At 39.1% G+C, this 19,785-nt stretch overlaps 1 protein-coding gene across 1 annotated transcript in view; it reads left to right on the forward strand.

Moving 5' to 3' along the window:
• pde11a (phosphodiesterase 11a) overlaps positions 1-19,785 on the forward strand; it is a 73,005-nt gene that overhangs the window by 44,580 nt on the left and 8,640 nt on the right. Inside the window, exons 13-18 of the mRNA XM_041806386.1 lie at positions 3,150-3,259; positions 6,884-6,974; positions 16,238-16,338; positions 16,529-16,606; positions 16,735-16,798; positions 17,015-17,089. Coding sequence (XP_041662320.1) covers positions 3,150-3,259; positions 6,884-6,974; positions 16,238-16,338; positions 16,529-16,606; positions 16,735-16,798; positions 17,015-17,089 — 519 coding nt within the window. The remainder of the gene's footprint in view (positions 1-3,149; positions 3,260-6,883; positions 6,975-16,237; positions 16,339-16,528; positions 16,607-16,734; positions 16,799-17,014; positions 17,090-19,785) is intronic.

Genomic DNA, 19,785 nt, shown 5'->3' on the forward strand with positions numbered 1-19,785 from the left:
TCTACTTCCAGAGAATTACCACTATATTGGAGGATTACAGCAAGAGGGGTAGGGTTAAGACAAAAACACCTTATTACCACAGAATTGCCACTATATTAGAAGGATTAGGGTTAGAGAGTTAAGGTAAGGATAAAAAACCCCACCTAATTACCAGAGAACTGCTACGTTGTAAGGAGGATTAGGGTAAGAGGGGTAGGGTGAGGACAAAAAATACACCCAACTACCAGAGAATTGCCACTATATCAGGAGGATTAGGTTTAGAGTAATCCTCATTCACCAGCTTACATAACTTTTATGTTGAGTAGGGCCTTACCCCCCCCCCACTCTACTGATGTTTTAAGTCCCACAAGTTCACTTTAACTTGAACAATCTGATTTTAGCTTTTATGCTCCAAAAGCACTGAATAATTTATAACACAGTCCTAAGTCTGACACTCCTGTTTCTCTTGGACAATTTAAGATGATGATGTCAGACCACTACACTGCATTGTATGCATTAAATATGTCTGTAGCTCTCTTTGCAAGAAAAGGTAGACAAAAATAACATACTGAAGTTATACATGTAAGTTTATAGTAACAGCAGATGGCATTATAATATCAGAGAAAGGTGTAAGGTGTAATAACAATTGTTTGGAAGCCCTAAGCGGACATTTATCCATATATTCTTTTCTTCCAACTTCCTACATTAAAGGGATATTTCAGTACGTTTGAAGTTGGGTAGTATGAGGTACTTGGTAACAGTGGTGGCATCAGCCTACACAGATTTCAGTGATCGTTAACCCCTTAAAACAGAATGAGACTGGAGTGCCACAGATGGGTATAGCTTCGCTGCATAATTTAGTGAGTTTTAGGTAAAAATGGGCCAAAATAGTGCTGGTTCAATAGCACACTATTTTGAAAAATTTTGAAGCATTTGTATTTTTCACCTAGAAAGCCTCTGTTTTCAAAGCAAGCTCCAGCTACCTTTATGTGCCTTTTCACCTCAGCATATCCTAGCAGCTGTTTGTGTCTACAGGCTTCGTTGGGAACACCAAATTAAGTTCAACCTAGTTATTTTAGCCCAGTTTTCATTTATCAGAAACATATTGTGCATAGCTTGTCTAATTATCAGCCGTTAGAAAAATGGAGCCATAAACTTACATAGAGTCAGTTCGCCAATGCATTCACAAAAAGTTGAAGAATGTCGGTAAAACATCAGCATTTAGTATGGCAGGGAACTCTGGATGGGGAGTGATGCAGGCTGCATGCTGTGAGTTGCTAATATAAGAATAGCTAAAAATAGGAAAATGTATGTTTTTGACAAGAAACTTCACTAAATACAGTTGTGAATATGAAGAATGTGTTTGTATTTGAGGTATATAAAATAGATGTGACATACTGAATCCAAATTTTTTAACTCAAGCGCTACTCAGCTAAGACCACTTTGTGTTTAAATATTTGTTCACATTTTGTCTTTCCACCAAACTATAGAAAAGTACTGTTAGTGGTTTTGATAATGACTTGGATCAATAAGGAGTATTGATAAGGGTATCAGTATCAATAAAAATGTATGATCCCCATAGCTATACACATCTGTGGCGCTATGTAGCCTAGCTTGCCTAAGCAAGTCTTGTAAAATGAGGCAACATAAGCTAATGGCACTTCTATCGCCAAGCACCTTACACAATACAACTTTAAAAATACCAAACTATCCTCTTAGCAAGTGACTATTTATTTGTTTTCTCTAATGTTTTACTCAGCTCTTTTTCTCTGTATAAATTAGTGACTTCTTTTTATGGCAAAATTATTTTAGCTTTTTTCCTGACATAATTTCTTATTATGCAAAAATCACTTTATCAGGCTTTTCAAGCAAAAATATGTCCCCCCTGGCCTGTCCACAATCCCCTTTTTCCACCTTTCTGAAAATGTGTGCTTAAACAAGCTTTTCTCAGATTTACCCCTGATGATGTCATATGGGGAGTGAGCCACGCCCCCGTGTGCAGTTGGCCCTCCCCCTTTGGAAGAAAGCCAGGGGCGGAGTCAGACAGTTCAGTAACATTTAAAGCCACAGAAACAGAGCAGGGCTGAAACAGAGGAGTTTTTAGACCAGCAAAAATCCTGTACTAGAGTGTTTTTTTCAGCAACAAACTTCACAGGCATGTTTTGGGACCTCTGAGACCAATATAAACTTGTCTTAAAGTGGTATGTGTCCCTTTTAAGCCTACATCTGTATTTGTTTTGTGCTTTTACAGTTCTTGGGACGTATGATTAATAAGTCCAAATTTTTAGAAATCAACCATAAATGATTTTGGGAATCATGATATAATAAATTAAATGAGGGCTTTTTATTTTCTAGTTCCCCAGAAACTATACCCATCCTCACAAGAAAACAAGCTTTCTTTCTGGAAATAATGAGATAAATGATTCTGTTATCATGGGAAACCATTTATTTTATCTCAGCATATCAAGAAAACAACTCAAATTAGGTTGTTGACACAGTAAAACAGGACTGACATAGCCAGAAAAGTCGAGAACTGGGATGAAAATGGGCTGAATGAAATGTGTGGATGCTTGTCTACTTAGGGCTTCTGATAAAACATGAAACATTTCTGTTAGACCTGTGTTAAAATGACTGAGAGCCATAATGAGACTCATTGTAATATTAACTTTGTACACAGGCAATGCTGCAGAGTCAAACCAGCGACATTTGTTTGAACAGAAACCCCCAAGATAATTACTTCATTCAGCCTTACTTTATCAAGTCCTTTGGGGAAAGGCACACACATACACTGTTATACAAACAGCACAGAGTAGTTCATTTAATCAAGCACAACATCAATGCACAAAGCCCCATCTGAATTGATTATTGGCAGGGGGAAATGAAATAGCAGTGTGTAAGCTGTTCAGTGGCCCTCCACTCTCCTGCCATGTGTTTTAATGAGAGGACTAAGGGCCATGCTATCTTTGCTGCTATCCCCACAGTGACCTATAGTGACTCAGTCAGCTCATGGCCTCCAGAACCCATTCATCCATTTGACCGTGTTACTGCGGTCTCACCGGCTGACCTGGGAGAAACTGTTTTTAGCTGCTATTTCGTAGAAAGAGGGCTGTTTGATCAAGAGATGAGAGTGTGTGTTTTCTCACTGACCTCTATTCTTCTTCACCAATCAGACGGCGGGTTTCCAGGAGACTCTGACTGAGGTGGAGATCTTAGCGCTTATCGTCGGCTGTGTTTGCCACGACTTGGACCACAGGGGCACCAACAATGCTTTTCAGGCCAAGTAAGTGTTAGCTGCCTAATGTCTACCATACACATAAGCACGCTCCCTCCCACACACTGTTTACAGCGCGTTTTGCCACCTTCAGCAGCAGGCTGCAGAAGTCCGGCTCTGATCAGCCGGAGACAAGCGGCAGGTTGTGTAAGGATTATATAAGCATCTGCTTAACGAAGACACTGAAAACACTCTGAAAACATTCAGATTCAGCAGGTAAAAAGGTAAAAAGCCATTAAATACAACCTTAAACCTTGTGTTCTCTATCCTCACAGAGGTCATCATAACAGAGATGGAGCTTAGAGAACAAGTAGGTTATGAAATAAAGAGTGAATGTTAGTGTTCCCGTTGCCAATAAAGGTTGGTTTTCTGAAAAATGAGAGGGGATCTGGCTGCAGGCTGTACCTGTCTGACGGCCCCTCTCACAGAGCGTTGTTGTGAGACACCGTCTCTGTCAGAATGGAAATAGATACTAAAACTTTTAATGTAAAATCTGATTAAACGTCTGTTTATGGTAAGGGTAGGGGCTAAGATAATGGTTATGCAAAACCTGTTGTGTGTTCAATGTTTAATAAAGCCAACTAAACAGTCTGCTTACAGGAAAAAAGCTCATCCTCCCTGAAAACATTCTAAGGTAACTTGCATAGCTTTATTAGCTGCACAAGTAGAAAATGTAGCTATGTAGAAAAGGTCATACCTAGCCTTTTATACCAATTCACACCCTGATGGTAGAGGATGCTATGTTGGTTGCATATTTTTTTAATGCCATTTTTGTGAGGAAAATCAGCCTGGTAACTTACTGAGTGTGTCAATCAGGGCAGTGCCAGGTGTGGGTCAATCACTGCACCATCAGGTGTATGTGGCTGTTTGCCCCTGATTGGGGCCAGGTGTGGCAAACTTATATATACTCCTGGGCTGCAGCACTCTGTGCTGACTCATTATCTCACCATCAGAGGTATTGAGAGCATTTCCCTGTGTTTCTTCTTGAGAGTGTGAAAGTTAAAGGTCACCTAAGCATTGTGTAATATATTTCTTGTCTACGTTCTATGAGAATAACCAGTTGCCCCTGGATTAAGATTATTGTGCTGGAAAGCATTAACCAGTGTTATGGTTCTCCTTTTCACACCAGTCTGGTGAGCTTTGTTTTCTTTCATCTGAAGATACATTTCTCAGTCTCCCTAGTAGTTTGTGTTCATTTCTGCTGCACGGCAGCAGTGGTTTAGTTTCCCCTTTTCTCAGTATTGTCAAGAACGGGAGTTTTTTGGTTGTGGGCTAGTTTTCTTGAGCTTTTGTTTCCCCCCTTTTCCCATTTATTGCTTGCGATTTAGTGGTTATCCTTCCAGGATAACTTTTAGAAACCTGTTGTCTGCACTTGTCCCACTGCCCCTCCTACCTGACAATTTTCCCCCAGTTTCTGTAATAGAAAAAATCCTCACGCTCTTGAACCTTGCACACTGTGTTTGTTGTGTTTTTTTATTTGCCTTAACTGGAAAAATTCGTAAAATGTACTTTGTACTGTGAGCCTGTGGCTCTGTCACTCCTATAAAATCCCTCTGAATCCACCCATCCTAAAAGAGAACTTCATACAGCACACGGCCATTTGTCATTATGCTATGCCAAGTTGAAGAGATTGAGAACAACCTTAATTCAGTCTCTTTTATGACCTATGAGTATGCAGATTTATGCCTTTATCTGGTATATTTCTGTGGTTGATATCCACATAATACACAGTGTTTAAAGTGAGGGTTCAGTCCGGGGGTGGGGGGGCCGTACAAGAGAGAAGGAAGCAGCAGGCGCTAATCTGAGGCCACGTCCACACGGAGACAAATTCAGGAGTATATGCAAAAGTTTTTTGTCTTATTGGCATTTCATCTACACAGATACGATGTTTTGGGGCTGTAAACGCTACTTTTTGAAACCGGGCTCCAGAGTGAAAAAAAATCTGTAAATGCTTACCGTCTCATCTCTGTGTGACAGCAAACCAAATCTTTCTTAAATGATTACGTAACACATAGCGTAGCCCACTTAGGCTGCATGTGCTGTCGAACCAAAACAACCACCGTGAAGAACAACCAGAATGGCAGCAAGGAGAAAGTCTGGGGTACTTTCTGTAATCGTCCTCTCTCTTTTGGTTCCGTTGCAGCGTTACAGCGCCACTTACAGGCTTGGCATATATACTACAGCGTTTCCAGTTGTTTTCGGTGGTTCCATCCTTACACAGACATTTCCTCAAATGATCCCGTATTTATGGAAAGGATTTTCAACAAAACGGAAATATATCGTTTTCGTCTCTGTGTGAACAAGGCCTGAATTATCAGTTATCCATTTAAATGACTTTGAATCTGTTCTGGAAAAAAAGACACGCTGCATCTATCAGAATGGAAATAAATGATAAAACTTTCAAAATAAAAATGTATTCCTAAGGGTAAGGATACCAAAAGTTAAAAGTAAAAACCTGCTTACAAAATGTTTCATAAAGTCAAGTTAACAGTCTACAGGAAAAAACTTATCCTTCAACCTAACGGAGCTAAAGCTCACAAAGCTCATGGACATCCATACTAACAAAGCTACAAAGCTAACATTAGCTATGTAAGCTATGTAGCTACATTTCTATGAGGCTTATGCAGGTATGTTACGTTAAGTTATGCTTGCCAATGCTCATGTTGCTAAAGCTAACTTAGCTACACTGACTTGCATAACTAAGTAGCTTGTTTAGCTATGTTAGCTAAAGCTAACAAAGCTAAAATGTGGCATTATTTCATGTACCCACTTGTACTCCAGACTTCATTTATGAATAAAATTGAATTAAAAAGCAAAATCTATAACTGGAAACACAATGTACCGGCATATTACAGCACTTCCTTTCTGACAGAGATGGCGTCTCATCATGACAGTCTGCAGGAGGGGCCGTCTAATAATTGCTGTCTTGCCTTCACTATGACCTTATTCCTTTCACACACTTTAACACATATTCACACAACACCCCATAATGGGTTTAAGTGTTAATGTTGGGTCTTTATAAGGACATATCAAAGAGTATGATCTAGACAGCCCTCTTTGTAAAGTGTCTGAGGTACTTTGGTTCTGAATTCTGAATATTCACGTAAATATGGATTAAGTGTCTTTCCCATGGACAAATTGTCATGCTACTGCAGGAGATGGGATCAAACCATCTACCTTTTGGTTGGACTGACTCTACATCTGAGCCAAAGCCATTCCATTAGAGCAAACTACATTTTAACCCACGAAACTAAATAAGAAGGAGGTGAATTCCGACATGTCTTCATTTGGATTTTATTGTTAAATTTAAAAAAGGACATATTCTAAAAACACAAAGAACATTTTCTCTTTAAAACCCTTGTTTCAGTACACCAGGCCCAGTTCTCCTGAGTATTCTCCACAATAAATGATCATATTTAGTGTGTAACTGTTGAGTCCAGCTGCAGTTTAGGTTATGGCTCTCCTGTTTCTTTCATTATTGAGCATTAAGTTGGCGACAGAGAGCAGAGTGGATCGGTAAGGGAATTACTACGGACTCAACAGCACACTTTGTTTCTTAGCATGTTGTAAATCTTGGTGATGTTGTTCCTTTTCTTGATCCCTGAATGTGTTTTGTGTGTATGTGTGTTCCAGGACTGGCTCAGCCCTTGCTCTGCTTTATGGGACCTCTGCTACGCTGGAGCACCACCACTTCAACCATGCTGTTATGATCCTGCAGAGCGAGGTGCAATTTGTTCCAATATCTGCTGCAATGCAGTTACCATGAATGTTCTGCTTTTGCATACCACTGCATGTTGTGTTTGAGCTACACACTCAAAATGTACACAGGAATGTGCAAAAATTAGGGCCAGGTAGGTTTGGATGGCTTTTTTTTTTCTCTTGAAAAATGAAATAATCATTTAAGTGTGACAAATATGCAAAAAAATAAGACATCAGGAGGGGGCAAACATTTTTTAACAGCACTGTGTCCATTTTTACAGTAACAGATAAGGATGCAGTTTTCATTTTCACATATGACTCCCAGCATGAATATTTACTGAAAATGTTTCTTAAAGTCATGTCACTCAAGCCCTAGGTGCATCTACTGTGGAGTTTAAAAGATATGCCTCTAGAGCAACCCTGGATATGGCAAGGTATGAGGGGTAATAAGACATGCCCACTCTATCCTTCCTGCTGTCCCTTATCAGCCACAACATCAATCAGTCTATGCTGCTTTCAGATTTGAATATTAGCCATCATGTCATTCAAGACTTGCCACAGCTACCTGAGATTGAAATGATGATTTATGGTCATATAGAAGACACAAGTTTATATGTTGTCCATTTCATTTTAAGAAAAACATGGTTTATTTGAGATCCTTAGCAACAGCACTACATTACCCACAATCCTCGAGTGGCACAGGGACAGTTCTGATTTGTTGATCTAGCCTTTGCCCACGAAACTTCCATGTTTGCAGTCACCGGTACATTCTTAGATTTTTTTGGGGGGTCTCAACTCTATTCATAAAAAAGTCTGGCAGTTACAGACTAAGAAACATTTCATTAATAAAACAGAAAAAGGTCAGAGGTCTAATCAAGAGGTAAATTTATATGGGCTTTCTTTGGCTTAGTTAGCTTTAAAGCTAACATAGCCATGCTAGCTACATAATTAACATTACCATAATGAGCTACATAATGAGCTACGTTGCTTGTTTGTATATCCATGATCTTTTTGAGCGTTGGCTTTAGCTACATTATCTACCTAGCTATGTAAGTTGCATTTGCTATGTTAGAATGTTTTCATTGAGGGCAAGCTTTTTTCCCGTGAACAGACTGTTTTTTCAGCTTTAGTAATTATTTTGTAATAAGGTTTTGCTGCTCAGATTTCTTTGGGTGTAGCTAAGTTAACTTTTTTTCATTGTGAGAGTTTGCCAATGAAGCTAAAATTAAGGTAGCAATGTGTGTTTTTTAGATAATATAACTATGTAAATTTACTTGTATATCCACAATCTTTATGAGCTTTAGGTTTAGCTGTGTTATCTACCTTATCTGCATTGCTTCATAAGCTACATTGGCAACATAGAATATTGCAATGAGTTGTAATGAGTACTCGACTTGTAACATTTTGTTTTCAGGTTTTGCAGGTCAGATTTTTTGGATGTAGCTAAGTTAGTTTCAGAAAAGTGAGGTTTTGCAAATATAGCTAAAGGTAAGGTAGCATTGTACGTTTTGCAGATTGTATAACCATGTGTCTTCATTTGTATATCTATAATCTTTGTTAGCTTTATGTTTAGCTATGTTATCTACGCTATATAGCTACGATATCTACATTTGCTATATAGAATATTTTCATGGAGGGCAAGCTTTTTTCTTGTATGCAGACTGTGTACTCGACTTTATTAAACATTTTGTAGTCAGGGTTTGCTGGTCAGGTTTTTTGGGTGTAGCTAAGTTAGCTTTAGTAATGTGAGGTTTTTCAAATATAGCTAAAGGTAAGGTAACAACATACGTTTTGTAGATATCGTAGCTATAAAGCTTCATTTGCATATCCATGATCTTTGTGAGCTTTAGGTTTAGGTTGAGCTACATTATCTGCCTTATCTGCATTGCTACATAAGCTACATTTGCTACATACTGTAGAATATTTTCATGGAGGGCAAGCTTTTTTCTTGTACGCAGACTGAGTACTCGACTTTATTAAACATTTTGTAGTCAGGATTTGCTGGTCAGGTTTTTGACTTTTAACTTTTTGTATCTTAATCCTTACCCCAACCTGACCAAGAGATTAATTTATTTTATTTTGAAAATTTTAGCATGTATTTCCTTCCTGATAGGTGCAGTGTTTCACTGTAACAGTCTGTGAGAGGGAGCGTCTGAGAGCTATGGTCTAGTTTTGCTTTCTAAATTGTCAGTAAATTTTCCAGTCATCACAAGGGCACAAGACTTAATTTTATCCAGTTGAGTTTAAGAAGCTGAGATTTAAATGTAGCTAAATTAGCTACATCACTTTTCATTTGAATACAGCATATTTTTCCTCAAGATGCAATGATGATTAAGTTAAGATGTTAATAAAACTACACAAACACTCATTTGTGCAGGTAAAAGGAGTTAATTAGATGGAAAGATGCATGTCCGCCTAGATCTTCTGCAGTACCACAATAAAACCCTTGATTGCAAAATAATTGTGAACCTACTCACATGTAAAGTCACTCAGGAATTAGAAGTCAAACCTGACGTAGTTCCTCTTTTTTTCCTGTTATTTAGCTACCTGAAAAAACCCTAACACCCATCGCCTCCTCAGAAACAAACAAATAAAAATAAGTGGAAGTTTGTTTGTTTTGTTCCTTTCTGTATCACCGTGTTACCTCGATGTCAGCTGTTTATGAGGGAGTAAACAAATAGCTCCTGCTGCCTCACAAATCAGTGTGATCATAGAGGCGATGGATTCGCTGGTAATTGGTCGAGAGCGACATTTTACCAGGTGACTGGGTTTGCATGAAGTTGTAATTAAAGACGTTTGGAGGGAGCAGCTGAGACGAGGATTAGGAGGGTGGGTTCCAGTGGCTTCATTATCAAGGTGCTGACAACACAGTAGGCTGACAAATGTTTGCTCTGAATATCATAATGGGCTCTGTTGAACTAACACTTTCCCATTAGCATATAAATGAATAATGGGGCTAATTTGGAGTAGAATTGAGTGTTTTGCACAAACCAGTAGATTGAAATGTAAACTTTTAAACATCACTAGATCCCTTTGTTTCTCCCACGTGATCTGAGACACACTGAGACAATCCTTAGACTTCTCTGCTAATTTCTGCAGGTCATTAACACCCTCTCATTCTTCATCCTTTTCTATTATCACCTCTGCATCTTCTATTTTCTCCACAGACAGACATATCCATCTGTTCAAACCCTCCTCTGGAGGACAGAGTCTAAGTGGTGAATGATTGTATAATACATGATGGGGAGAGGCTTGTTTTAATGACAGAGAGCCTCCAGTGAGAGATCCTGCTTCCTTATTAACAGCTGCTGGTTCCCTCCTCCCTTGAACTCATCCATTCAGTTTTATTACTGCCTGTTTGTTACAGCCATGGTTAAGCTGGCTGTTTTCTTAGGGAATTTTGGGCAAAGTCACTTCTCCTTAAATCATGATTACTCAACAGTCTGATCAAAAAACAGGAAATGGGGTCTACAAAGATGAATTACTCTCATAAGGCCTCATTACTGACAAGTATAGTGTTGCAAATGCATGCCATTAACCCACCTGTTGGACGTTAAAGCTGCACAGTGAAAAACAATTTCATCGTTATTGCAATATGAGCATCCACAGTGAATACATTGCATAAATTTGCATGTTGCAATAGATACAATCATGGACAAAAGTATTGGCACCCCTGGAATCTTTGCAGAAAATACACCATTTCTCCCAGAAATTGTTGCAATTACAAATGTTTTAGGCATACACATGTTTATTTCCCTTATGTGCACTGGAACAACACAAAAAAGAAAAAGAAAAATAAAAAGAAAAAAGCCAAAATTGACATAATTTTACACAAAACTCAAAAAATGGGCCGGACAAAATTATTGGCACTTTAAACTTAATATTTGGTTGCACACTCTTGGGAAAAAAATAACTGAAACCAATCTATTCCTATAGCCATCAACAAGCTTCTTACTCCTCTCAACTGGAATTTTGGACCACTCTTCTTTTGCAGACTGCTCCAGGTCTCTCAGATTTGAAGGGTGCTTCTTGCAACAACAATTTTGAGATCTCTCCATAGTTGTTCAACGGGATTTAGATCTGGACTCATTGCTGGCCACTTCAGAACTCTCCAGCGCTTTGTCCCCAACCATTTCTAGGTGTTTTTTGAGGTATATTTCGGGTCGTTGTCCTGCTGGAACACCCTTGACCTCTGACACAGGCCCAACTTTCTGACTCTAGGCCCTACATTGCAGCCCAAAATTTTTTGATAGTCTCCAGATTTTATGATTCCTTGCACACAGTCAAGGCACCCAGTGCCAGAGGCAGCAAAACAACCCCGAAACATCCTTGAACCTCAACCATGTTTGACTGTAGGTACTGGGTTCTTTTCTTTGAAGGCCTCATTCTGTTTTCTGTAAACAGTGGAATGGTGTTCTTTTCCAAAAAACTCTACCTTAGTCTCATCTGTCCACAAAATGTTCTCCCAGAAGGCTTATTGAGGCTTACTCAGGTACATTTTTGCAAACTCCAGTCTGGCTTTTTTATGTCTCTTTGTCAGCAGTGGGGTTCTCCTCGGTCTCCTGCCACAGCGCTTCATCTCATTCAGAAGACCACGTATGGTCCCAGCTGACACTTTTGCACCCTGAGTCTGCAGGACAGCCTGAATTTGTGTGGAAGTTGACTGAGGATGTTTATCCACCATTCTAACTATCCTGCGTTGCATTCTTTTGTCAATTTTTCTCTTCCATCCACGTCCAGGGAGATTAGCCACAGTACCATGGGTTATAAACTTCTTGATTTTATTACGCACAGTAGACAAAGGGTTTTCAAGATCTGTGGAGATGGTCTTGTAACCTTGAGATTGTTCATATTTTTCCACATTTTTGAAGTCCTCAGACAATTCTGGGCTCTTCTTTGTCTTCTCCATGCTTGGTGTGACACACAGGCACACAACACAAAGGTTGGGTCAACTTTTATATGTTCTAACTGGTTTCAGGTGTGATTTCTAGATTGTCAGCACCTGTTACTGCCAAAGGTGAGTTTAAATGAGCATCACATGCTTGAAATAAAATTATTTACCCACAGTTTTAAAAGGGTGCCAACAATTTTGTCCAGCCAATTTTTTTAACCTTTTTGTGTAAAATTATGTCAATTTTGGCTTTTTTCTTCTGGTTTTTTGTGTTGTTCCAATGAACATAAAGGCAATAAACATGTGTTTACCAATATAATGTGTAATTGCAACAATTTCTGGGAGAAATGGTGTATTTTCTGGAAAAATTGCAGGGGTGCCAATACTTTTGTCCATGACTGTAGGAAAAACAATTTCTATAATCTCTGCTTATCATGCATAATTTTCTACATGTTGGATGGAAGTCTGCATGCTTTCACACATCAGTCACATGTAACTTTAGATCTGAAGGACCCTCAGATTTGTCTGTGCCAGTGAAAAAAACACTAATTTATTTCTTAACCAGGAGAATCATGTTGGAATAATGTGTTAACATTAATAATAATAGACAACAGGAAGCCTTACATTGTGGGATTATTATCAGGATCCTTGGATTATGTTCAATCCTTGGACTCTACTCTGTCACACTGTTCTGAAAATGTGCTTTTAAATGAAACATAAGACGGCGTAATCATGCCTTACACTGTTGATGTAAGCAGGGAGTGCTTTCTGACACAGGGCTAGTTTCACTCTGCTGACTCACTCTTATACTGTCAGAGCTTAATGCTTAATGTTATTAGTAACACCTGTTCTGTCTGGTATATTAAAGGCCCATTAAGTGATGCTGTGAAGGCTCAACTCGTTGAGTTTCTCTTGTTTATCGGCTGGTTCAGATGTTCAAACTCAAGCAGAACCACTGCTGCGACTCACGACTCCACACTCAAGCTTTGCACGCATGCTCTTTGAAAACCTTTTGTGCTTAAATGACTTGATCCTCTTGTAGATTCATAAGCTAGCTAATTTAAATCCTGGGCTTGTACAAGAGCTTGGAATCCTAATTGGACTGCTCCACAGTCCAGTGTCAGAGTGCTTTACACCCCTCCATCTGACGCTTGGCATTAGACTTGGTGATATGGCTTGCATGCAGCTGCTCGGCCATTGAAACCCATTCCATGAAGCTCTTGCAGCACAGCTTTTATGCTAACATTAATGACACTGGATGTTCAGAACTCTGTTATTTTACATTGTCTCCTGCTTCATGGCTGAGTTGCTGTTGTTCCTAAACTCCTCCACTTTCTTATAATATCACTTACACTTGACTGTTGAATATCCAGCAGGGACTAAACTTCACAAACCGTCTTATTGCAGAGATTGCATCCATCAGTACCACGCTTGAAGCTACTGAGCTCTTCAGAACGACCCATTTTTTTAATCAAAAATGGTTAGGTACTTGATTTTATATACATGTGACAACAGATCTCACTTAAACACCTGACTTTAATGTTCAACAGGTGTGGCCATATACTTTTGTCCATACAGTGTAGCTTAAAGGTATGCACAGTATTATAATGGATAATGTAGACATCAGCAGATGAGAGCTGAAAATCACTATCAGTATCCACAAATCTGAACATTTCTCCCTATTTGTAATGTGAATGTATCATGCAAAAACCTGTTGTTCAGTTAGGAGAATTTTTTATTTGAAAGTGCAAGCTCCATAAAAAAGAGTCGCATTTTATCCAGCTGTGGTTCTCAAACTGGGGTCAGCTACATGCATGGTGAGCAACAGCTTGGGGGTCCCAGATAATTCTGAATAAATTATTAAAGTAAGGCCATGTCATTAATAAAAAAATACACATAGGGATAATAGTGCCATAAAACAACCATACTAAACCAATGACTCTGCTTTGGGCCAGCAGAAACACAGATATGATTGTGACATATCACATAAATCTATCACTCATCACACATCAGCCACTTTGCCCAGGATGCATTTGGCCTGCAGGTCCAGCTAGCAACAATGGATAAATATTTAAGCATTTCCACTTCATCAAGTGATGCCAGTTTGGTTTTATTGAGAACAGCAACAGAATAGAATAGAGTAGAATAGAACTTTATTTGTCTGTTCCAAGATTAAAAAAAAAAAGAAATTTGTCTTTAACACAGCTTACTCAGGCAAACATCATCCACTAACCTCTCCACACCCATACCACAAAAAACAAACAAACAAACAAAAAACAATATTATAGAATCAAGACCAAGACCAAGATGGGCTGTGTGTCTTCATGGGTTTGCAAATGAAGCCCACCAAGCTAAAGCATCATCTGATAACAAAGCATGCAGAGTTAAAGGACAAAACAAAAGAAAAATGGAAGTTAACACATGTTTAGGGGTTCCTAGCCCCGAAAAGTTTGAGAACCCCTGTTATACGGTCTTCACTGTCTTTCAGTTAAAGGTCACAAATTATGCAAAAATCACTTTTACAGGCTTTTCTAACAAAAATATATGCCCCTGGCCTGGCCACAATCCCCTAAAAAATACCAGAACCCCCCTAACTTCTTTCTCCACCTTTCTGAAAATGTATGCTGAATCAAGCTGTTCTCAGTCTTTCCTCTCATGATGTCATGTGGGGAGTTAGCCCTGTCCCAACCAACTTTATTAGACCGGTCATGGTGGTCATGATGACCCCGATGAAGGCTTACATGCTGAGACGCGTCGGTCTAATAAAGTTGTTCTCTAAACTACAAGTGTTGCTGGAGATTCCTGTTCTCTTCAAGACTCTTCATCCTGTATGCACCTTGGAAGTTGGTGAAGTTGTACCAGAGTTAGCCACTTCAGCTCTCTTGTAGTTTTGGAAAAGGTAGATGAAGCCTTACTTTAAACTAGTTTGAAAAAAATGGGCCTATCAGATGACAGCACAAGTCCAATATCATGCATTCCTACTGGCCATTAATATATTCTTTTTGACTTTTTGAAACAGTAAAAAACTGAAGATTTTCACTGCAATTCACTTAACTAGAATCAGTTTAGTTTAACCAACTATATATGCATAAACAGCACTGTGCAGAAGTTTTAGGCATGTTTGGGCTGAAATCCAAGGCTTAAGTAAGGCGTGTAATTGCGAGTATGCCCACCTGAGGGCCCCATCGGGCGGGAAGGAGGATTGACACAACCCAGATCTTGCTCTGGATGTCTTTGTACATTACCAAGGGCATGGGAAAATAATCTGATGAAAACAAAACAAAAACCACAGCTTTAGGGCGGAGTTATGGGTAGATGCGGCACTTAAACATAGCCTAGGGTACTGTTAGGGCGGGTAGGAGGGTTGCCACATGACTGGTTGTCATGTGTATGTTCTAAGCAACTGAAAACTGTTGGGGTGCAAAGGCCCAAACAAAAGAAATGCTGTTAAGGTCGACCTTGGCTGCTGAGCAACACATGTACATGTCAAATGTGTCAACACTGACTCTGGCCGCCCTCCCTCCTCTCTTCAGCCCGGGGTTGTGGAAATCAGGACTGTTAGCACTATACATGCCTAAAACTGCTGCACAGTACTGTATATATATTTTAAATCAATAAATAAAATCGTTCTTTATTACAGAGATATATCAGTATATGCAACTGCATGTCTGATTGTCACTCTTTTAGCTTTATGCAACTTTAAAAAGTATCTTAAAGCAATATACAGTGCTTAACAAATTTATTAGACCACCTGTCATATTTGTCTCAGAGACCATCCAGCATCATGAAGTGCTTTAATGCGGACTCTTTCATTTTCACTTAGCTCTCGATGTTTTACCATTTTTAACAGGAATGAGGGATTTCAAACTGAATTCACCCAAATTTGAGCCGGCTCACTGGGCTTCTCTGAGAAGTCAGAAATGAATCAAGTATAACATTCAACCAATAAAACTAATTTTTCTGTTCAGGGATGTAAGTAAATAACTATAATTTGACATAAATTCATGGATAAAAATAATAATTACATTTTAGCATTAAAAATATCATTTGGGTTAAAGAGCTTCTACATATTGGTGTATTAACCATCGCAGAAACATCTAAAATGATTTAGGTAATTACCAATGCTGTTAATTTAGGGCAGCTGTGGCATAATCCTTAATTTGGTTAGGGTTAGGGTGGTCTAATAAATTTGTTAAGCACTGTATATTTAGACTGATTTCTTAACAGGTTCCACATAAATAGCTGTTTCCATCTCTGCGTTTAAGTCAAAATCCACCGTGGAAGTAATATAGACCCTGTGTTTCAGTAGTTAGAGCACATAAATATAAATATCTATCTATATGGATTCTGTGTACAGAGATTTTTTTAACCTGTAACTTTTTTATGTGTCTCCACAGGGTCACAATATCTTCTCCAACCTGTCGTCCACAGAGTACAGCGACCTGATGCAGCTGCTCAAACAGTCCATCCTAGCCACAGACCTCACGCTTTACTTTGAGTACGTTCTGCTGCTTATTAAACGGTTAAATCTCCCAGCAGAGACAGCCACAGAGAGTAGGAACTAAGTCACAATGACTGTTTGTGTGCACTGCTCTCTATTGATTCCAAGCTTGTTTTAGGTAACACCGCCCCCTTGTGGATTTACCATGACTCACACCCACATGTAATGGTGCTTTGTTTCCTTGCAGGAACAGAAACATGTTTTTTGAGCTGGTCAGCAATGGAGAGTACAACTGGAACGTGAAGAGTCATAGAGACATGTGCAGGTAACAAGAGTGCAGATTCAATATTCATGTATGTGACTCCTGTCCTGGCCAATAAAGTTAATTCTGGTTTTGATCTTAAGATAAAAAAGGTCAGAATTTCTGAAATAAATGTGAATGATTTCTCTCAGATCCATGATGATGACAGCGTGTGATCTTGGTGCTGTCACTAAACCCTGGGATATATCACGCAAGGTGAGAAACACAAGGATCTATAAATATAGAAGTTCTTGCTCACCTTTAAAGTGATTGTTTTATTTAATATCTCCAGTTTTGGGGGTGTTGGTCAGACTATTTAAATCCTCTATGGATGCAGTGTCTCAGATTTGTATCAAATAATCTCATAATCTAAAGGCAGATCATTGATAAGTCAAATTACAGCCACAGTTAATGTTTTTTTCTTTATTCCAGGTGGCAGAGTTGGTGACCAGTGAGTTCTTCGAACAGGGCGACAGAGAAAGATCAGAGCTGAAGCTCACGCCCTCGGTGAGTTCATCCAAACCGCCTCTGCTGTTGTGCTTTCGTGCAGTTTGCTTCACCTCTGTGACCTCTGTGAGCTGATGATGCTGAAGATAGATTTTCTTCGCAGTCTCCAAAAGCATACTGACTGCGTAGGAAACATGAGCGCTCGTGTCTCGTAGTGCGAGAAAAGTGAATTGTCAGCGTGACCGCTCTGCTGCCTTGCTGCACAGTGCCAAGAGCAAATTGTAGACAGTGTAACAGCCATTCTTAAAAAAAAGAGGGGAAAAGCCCTCCCACACAGGATTTAAAGCAAACACTGACCCCTCTACTCATTCAGCTGGAAAGCCATCATATATTTAGGTGTAATGGCATTCTTTGTTCTCTCATATAGCTGTAAAAATAGCATCATAATAATGGCAGTAAAAGACTTAAGTCCAAAAAAGAGAGGTTTTTTTTTACTCATAAGCTGACCATGGTTTTCTTAAAGCCACAGCAGCACAACAGAGTAGTTCAGTATGTTTGATTGAGCAGCTTTGAAGGCTGGACTGAGTCCTTAAAGGAGGAACCAACAGCTTTCCGAGTGCAATTAATGTCCGTGGACTAATCGAGCCAGGCCACATTTCCTCCCTCTCTGATATAACTAATGCAGTAGCCTCAGGTCTGCAGCTTGTGTCAAACCTTTACCGCTCCGTGTGTGGGTGTTGGAAATTAAATATTAACTTCTAAGTTGTAGCCCGGTAACTATCTCTGAAGCACAGCCTCACTGAGCCTCTTAAGCTTAGGCTGCGGAGAATGAGGCAGAATAGGAAATGTACATGAAGCGAACTCGATTGTTTTAAGAGCCGAGGGAGAATTTAGCTGGAACTGAGCGTCAGCAGCAGCACTTTAGCAGAGGTAGAGGTATATGGATCCTTTACTGAAGTGAAAATAAAAATACCACACTGTAAAAATAATCCAATCAATGTCTATGTCCAACTTAAGTCCTAGTATGTGGCTATTATCAACAATATTTACTTTAAAGCTCCTGTGAGGAGATTTTAAGTTGGTACTGAAATTAATTAGTGACACATTTGACTGATAAAATCAACACATATTGCATGTGTACAAGACATAAGAGATACCATTTTGTCCATAGGGGGCGCCAGAATTCACACAAGCAAAACTCCTCACAGGAGCTTTAAGTGATAAAATTAAAATAAATGATTGCAAAGCAATCTGACTGCACATCGTCATCTGTCTCTGTCAGGTTGTAAGTGCTGAATTTTCCTTTTTTTCAGATTAAATATGATTTCATAAATAAACAGAGAAAAGGTCAGGGGTCAAACCCAGGGGTAAATTGTGTATTGAGCCATTTTAGAAGTAGATATTAAAACAGTGACACACTGTAGCTTTGTTAGCTTTAGCTAAAGCTAACAAAGATACACTAGATGTGTAGATAACAATACTACGCCAGCCAGGGTAGCCTATGTAGCTAAAGTTAACTTTGTAGCTTTGTTAGTATAGGTATCCATGAGCTTAATGAGCTCAAGCTTTTGCCGTTTTAGCTAAGTTAGCTACATAGCTATGTCATCTATGTAGTTAACATTACTACATCAGCATTTTAAGTAGATCAAATACAGAAAACAAGAGATAGAAAATATAAAAGACAAGTGTTCAAGAGTGCTCTGTCCTTGAATTCCTAATTGAAATTAATTATTGCACAAAAGCTTATATTCATCTCTAAAGGTTTATCTCTTTTTTCCCCCCAGTTTTACTCTCCAAATGTTTTTACTGAGTCATAGAGAGTAGCTCATCTGTTTTATCTGTTTAAAGGTCACATATTTTACCCTTTAAAGACAAGTCTATATTGGTCTCAGAGGTCCCCAAAACATGCCTGTGAAGTTTGTTGCTGAAAAAACACTCCAGTATTGGATTTTTGCATGTCTAAAAACAGTAATCTGTTTCAGATTCTTGAAATGTTAATAAGCTGTCTGACTCCACTCCTCTCAGGAAATGAATGTGGCTTAATGAATGTGGCTCTGCTGATCCTCCTCTAAGCTGGTAGCTGAGACAAGGATCAGGAGAGGAGAGTGGAACTTTCTTCCAAGCGGGGAGGGCCAACCGAACCTGGGGGCGAGGATAACTCCCCGCATGACATCATGGGGGGAAAATCTGAGAACGGCTTGTTTCAGCACACATTTTCTGAAAGGTGGAGAAAGAGAGAGGGGGAGGGAATGGATTTTTCTGATTCCTGGGGGGATTGTGGACAGGCCAGGGGCATAAATTTTTGCTAGAAAAGCCTGAAAAAGTGTCTTTTGCATAATATGTGAACTTTAACAGTGCTTATAAAGAGGCCAGCAGTAGGGCACGTTTTTAAGCCAGTATTTTATATTGACCTTTTTGCAAGTCCTTAGCAGGACCTTTATGAGGTAAGAATCATCTCCAATTAGTCTGTTAGGGATATGTGGAAGGTGAAGGGAGGTGAGGGGACTGATAGTGAAACAGAATTTTTGAAGAAACTATTGCCGCTTTCTCCTGGTTGCATGTGTTTTTATTTTTCTGCTCGTCTTTCCTAAGGAAAATGTTTGCCTTTGTGGGCTACAAGAGATTTTAGGCTACAAGTTTAATTTGCAGAAATTTCTGATTCTTGTTTCTATTTGAAAAAATCTGGTTGAAATTTTATGTGTTTTTTTTTTTTTTACTAAATAGGAGCAGGATCATAACTTTTGATCTGAGCTAAA

Source organism: Cheilinus undulatus, linkage group 15 (assembly GCF_018320785.1).
Source record: "Cheilinus undulatus linkage group 15, ASM1832078v1, whole genome shotgun sequence".
Classification (NCBI taxonomy): domain Eukaryota; kingdom Metazoa; phylum Chordata; class Actinopteri; order Labriformes; family Labridae; genus Cheilinus; species Cheilinus undulatus.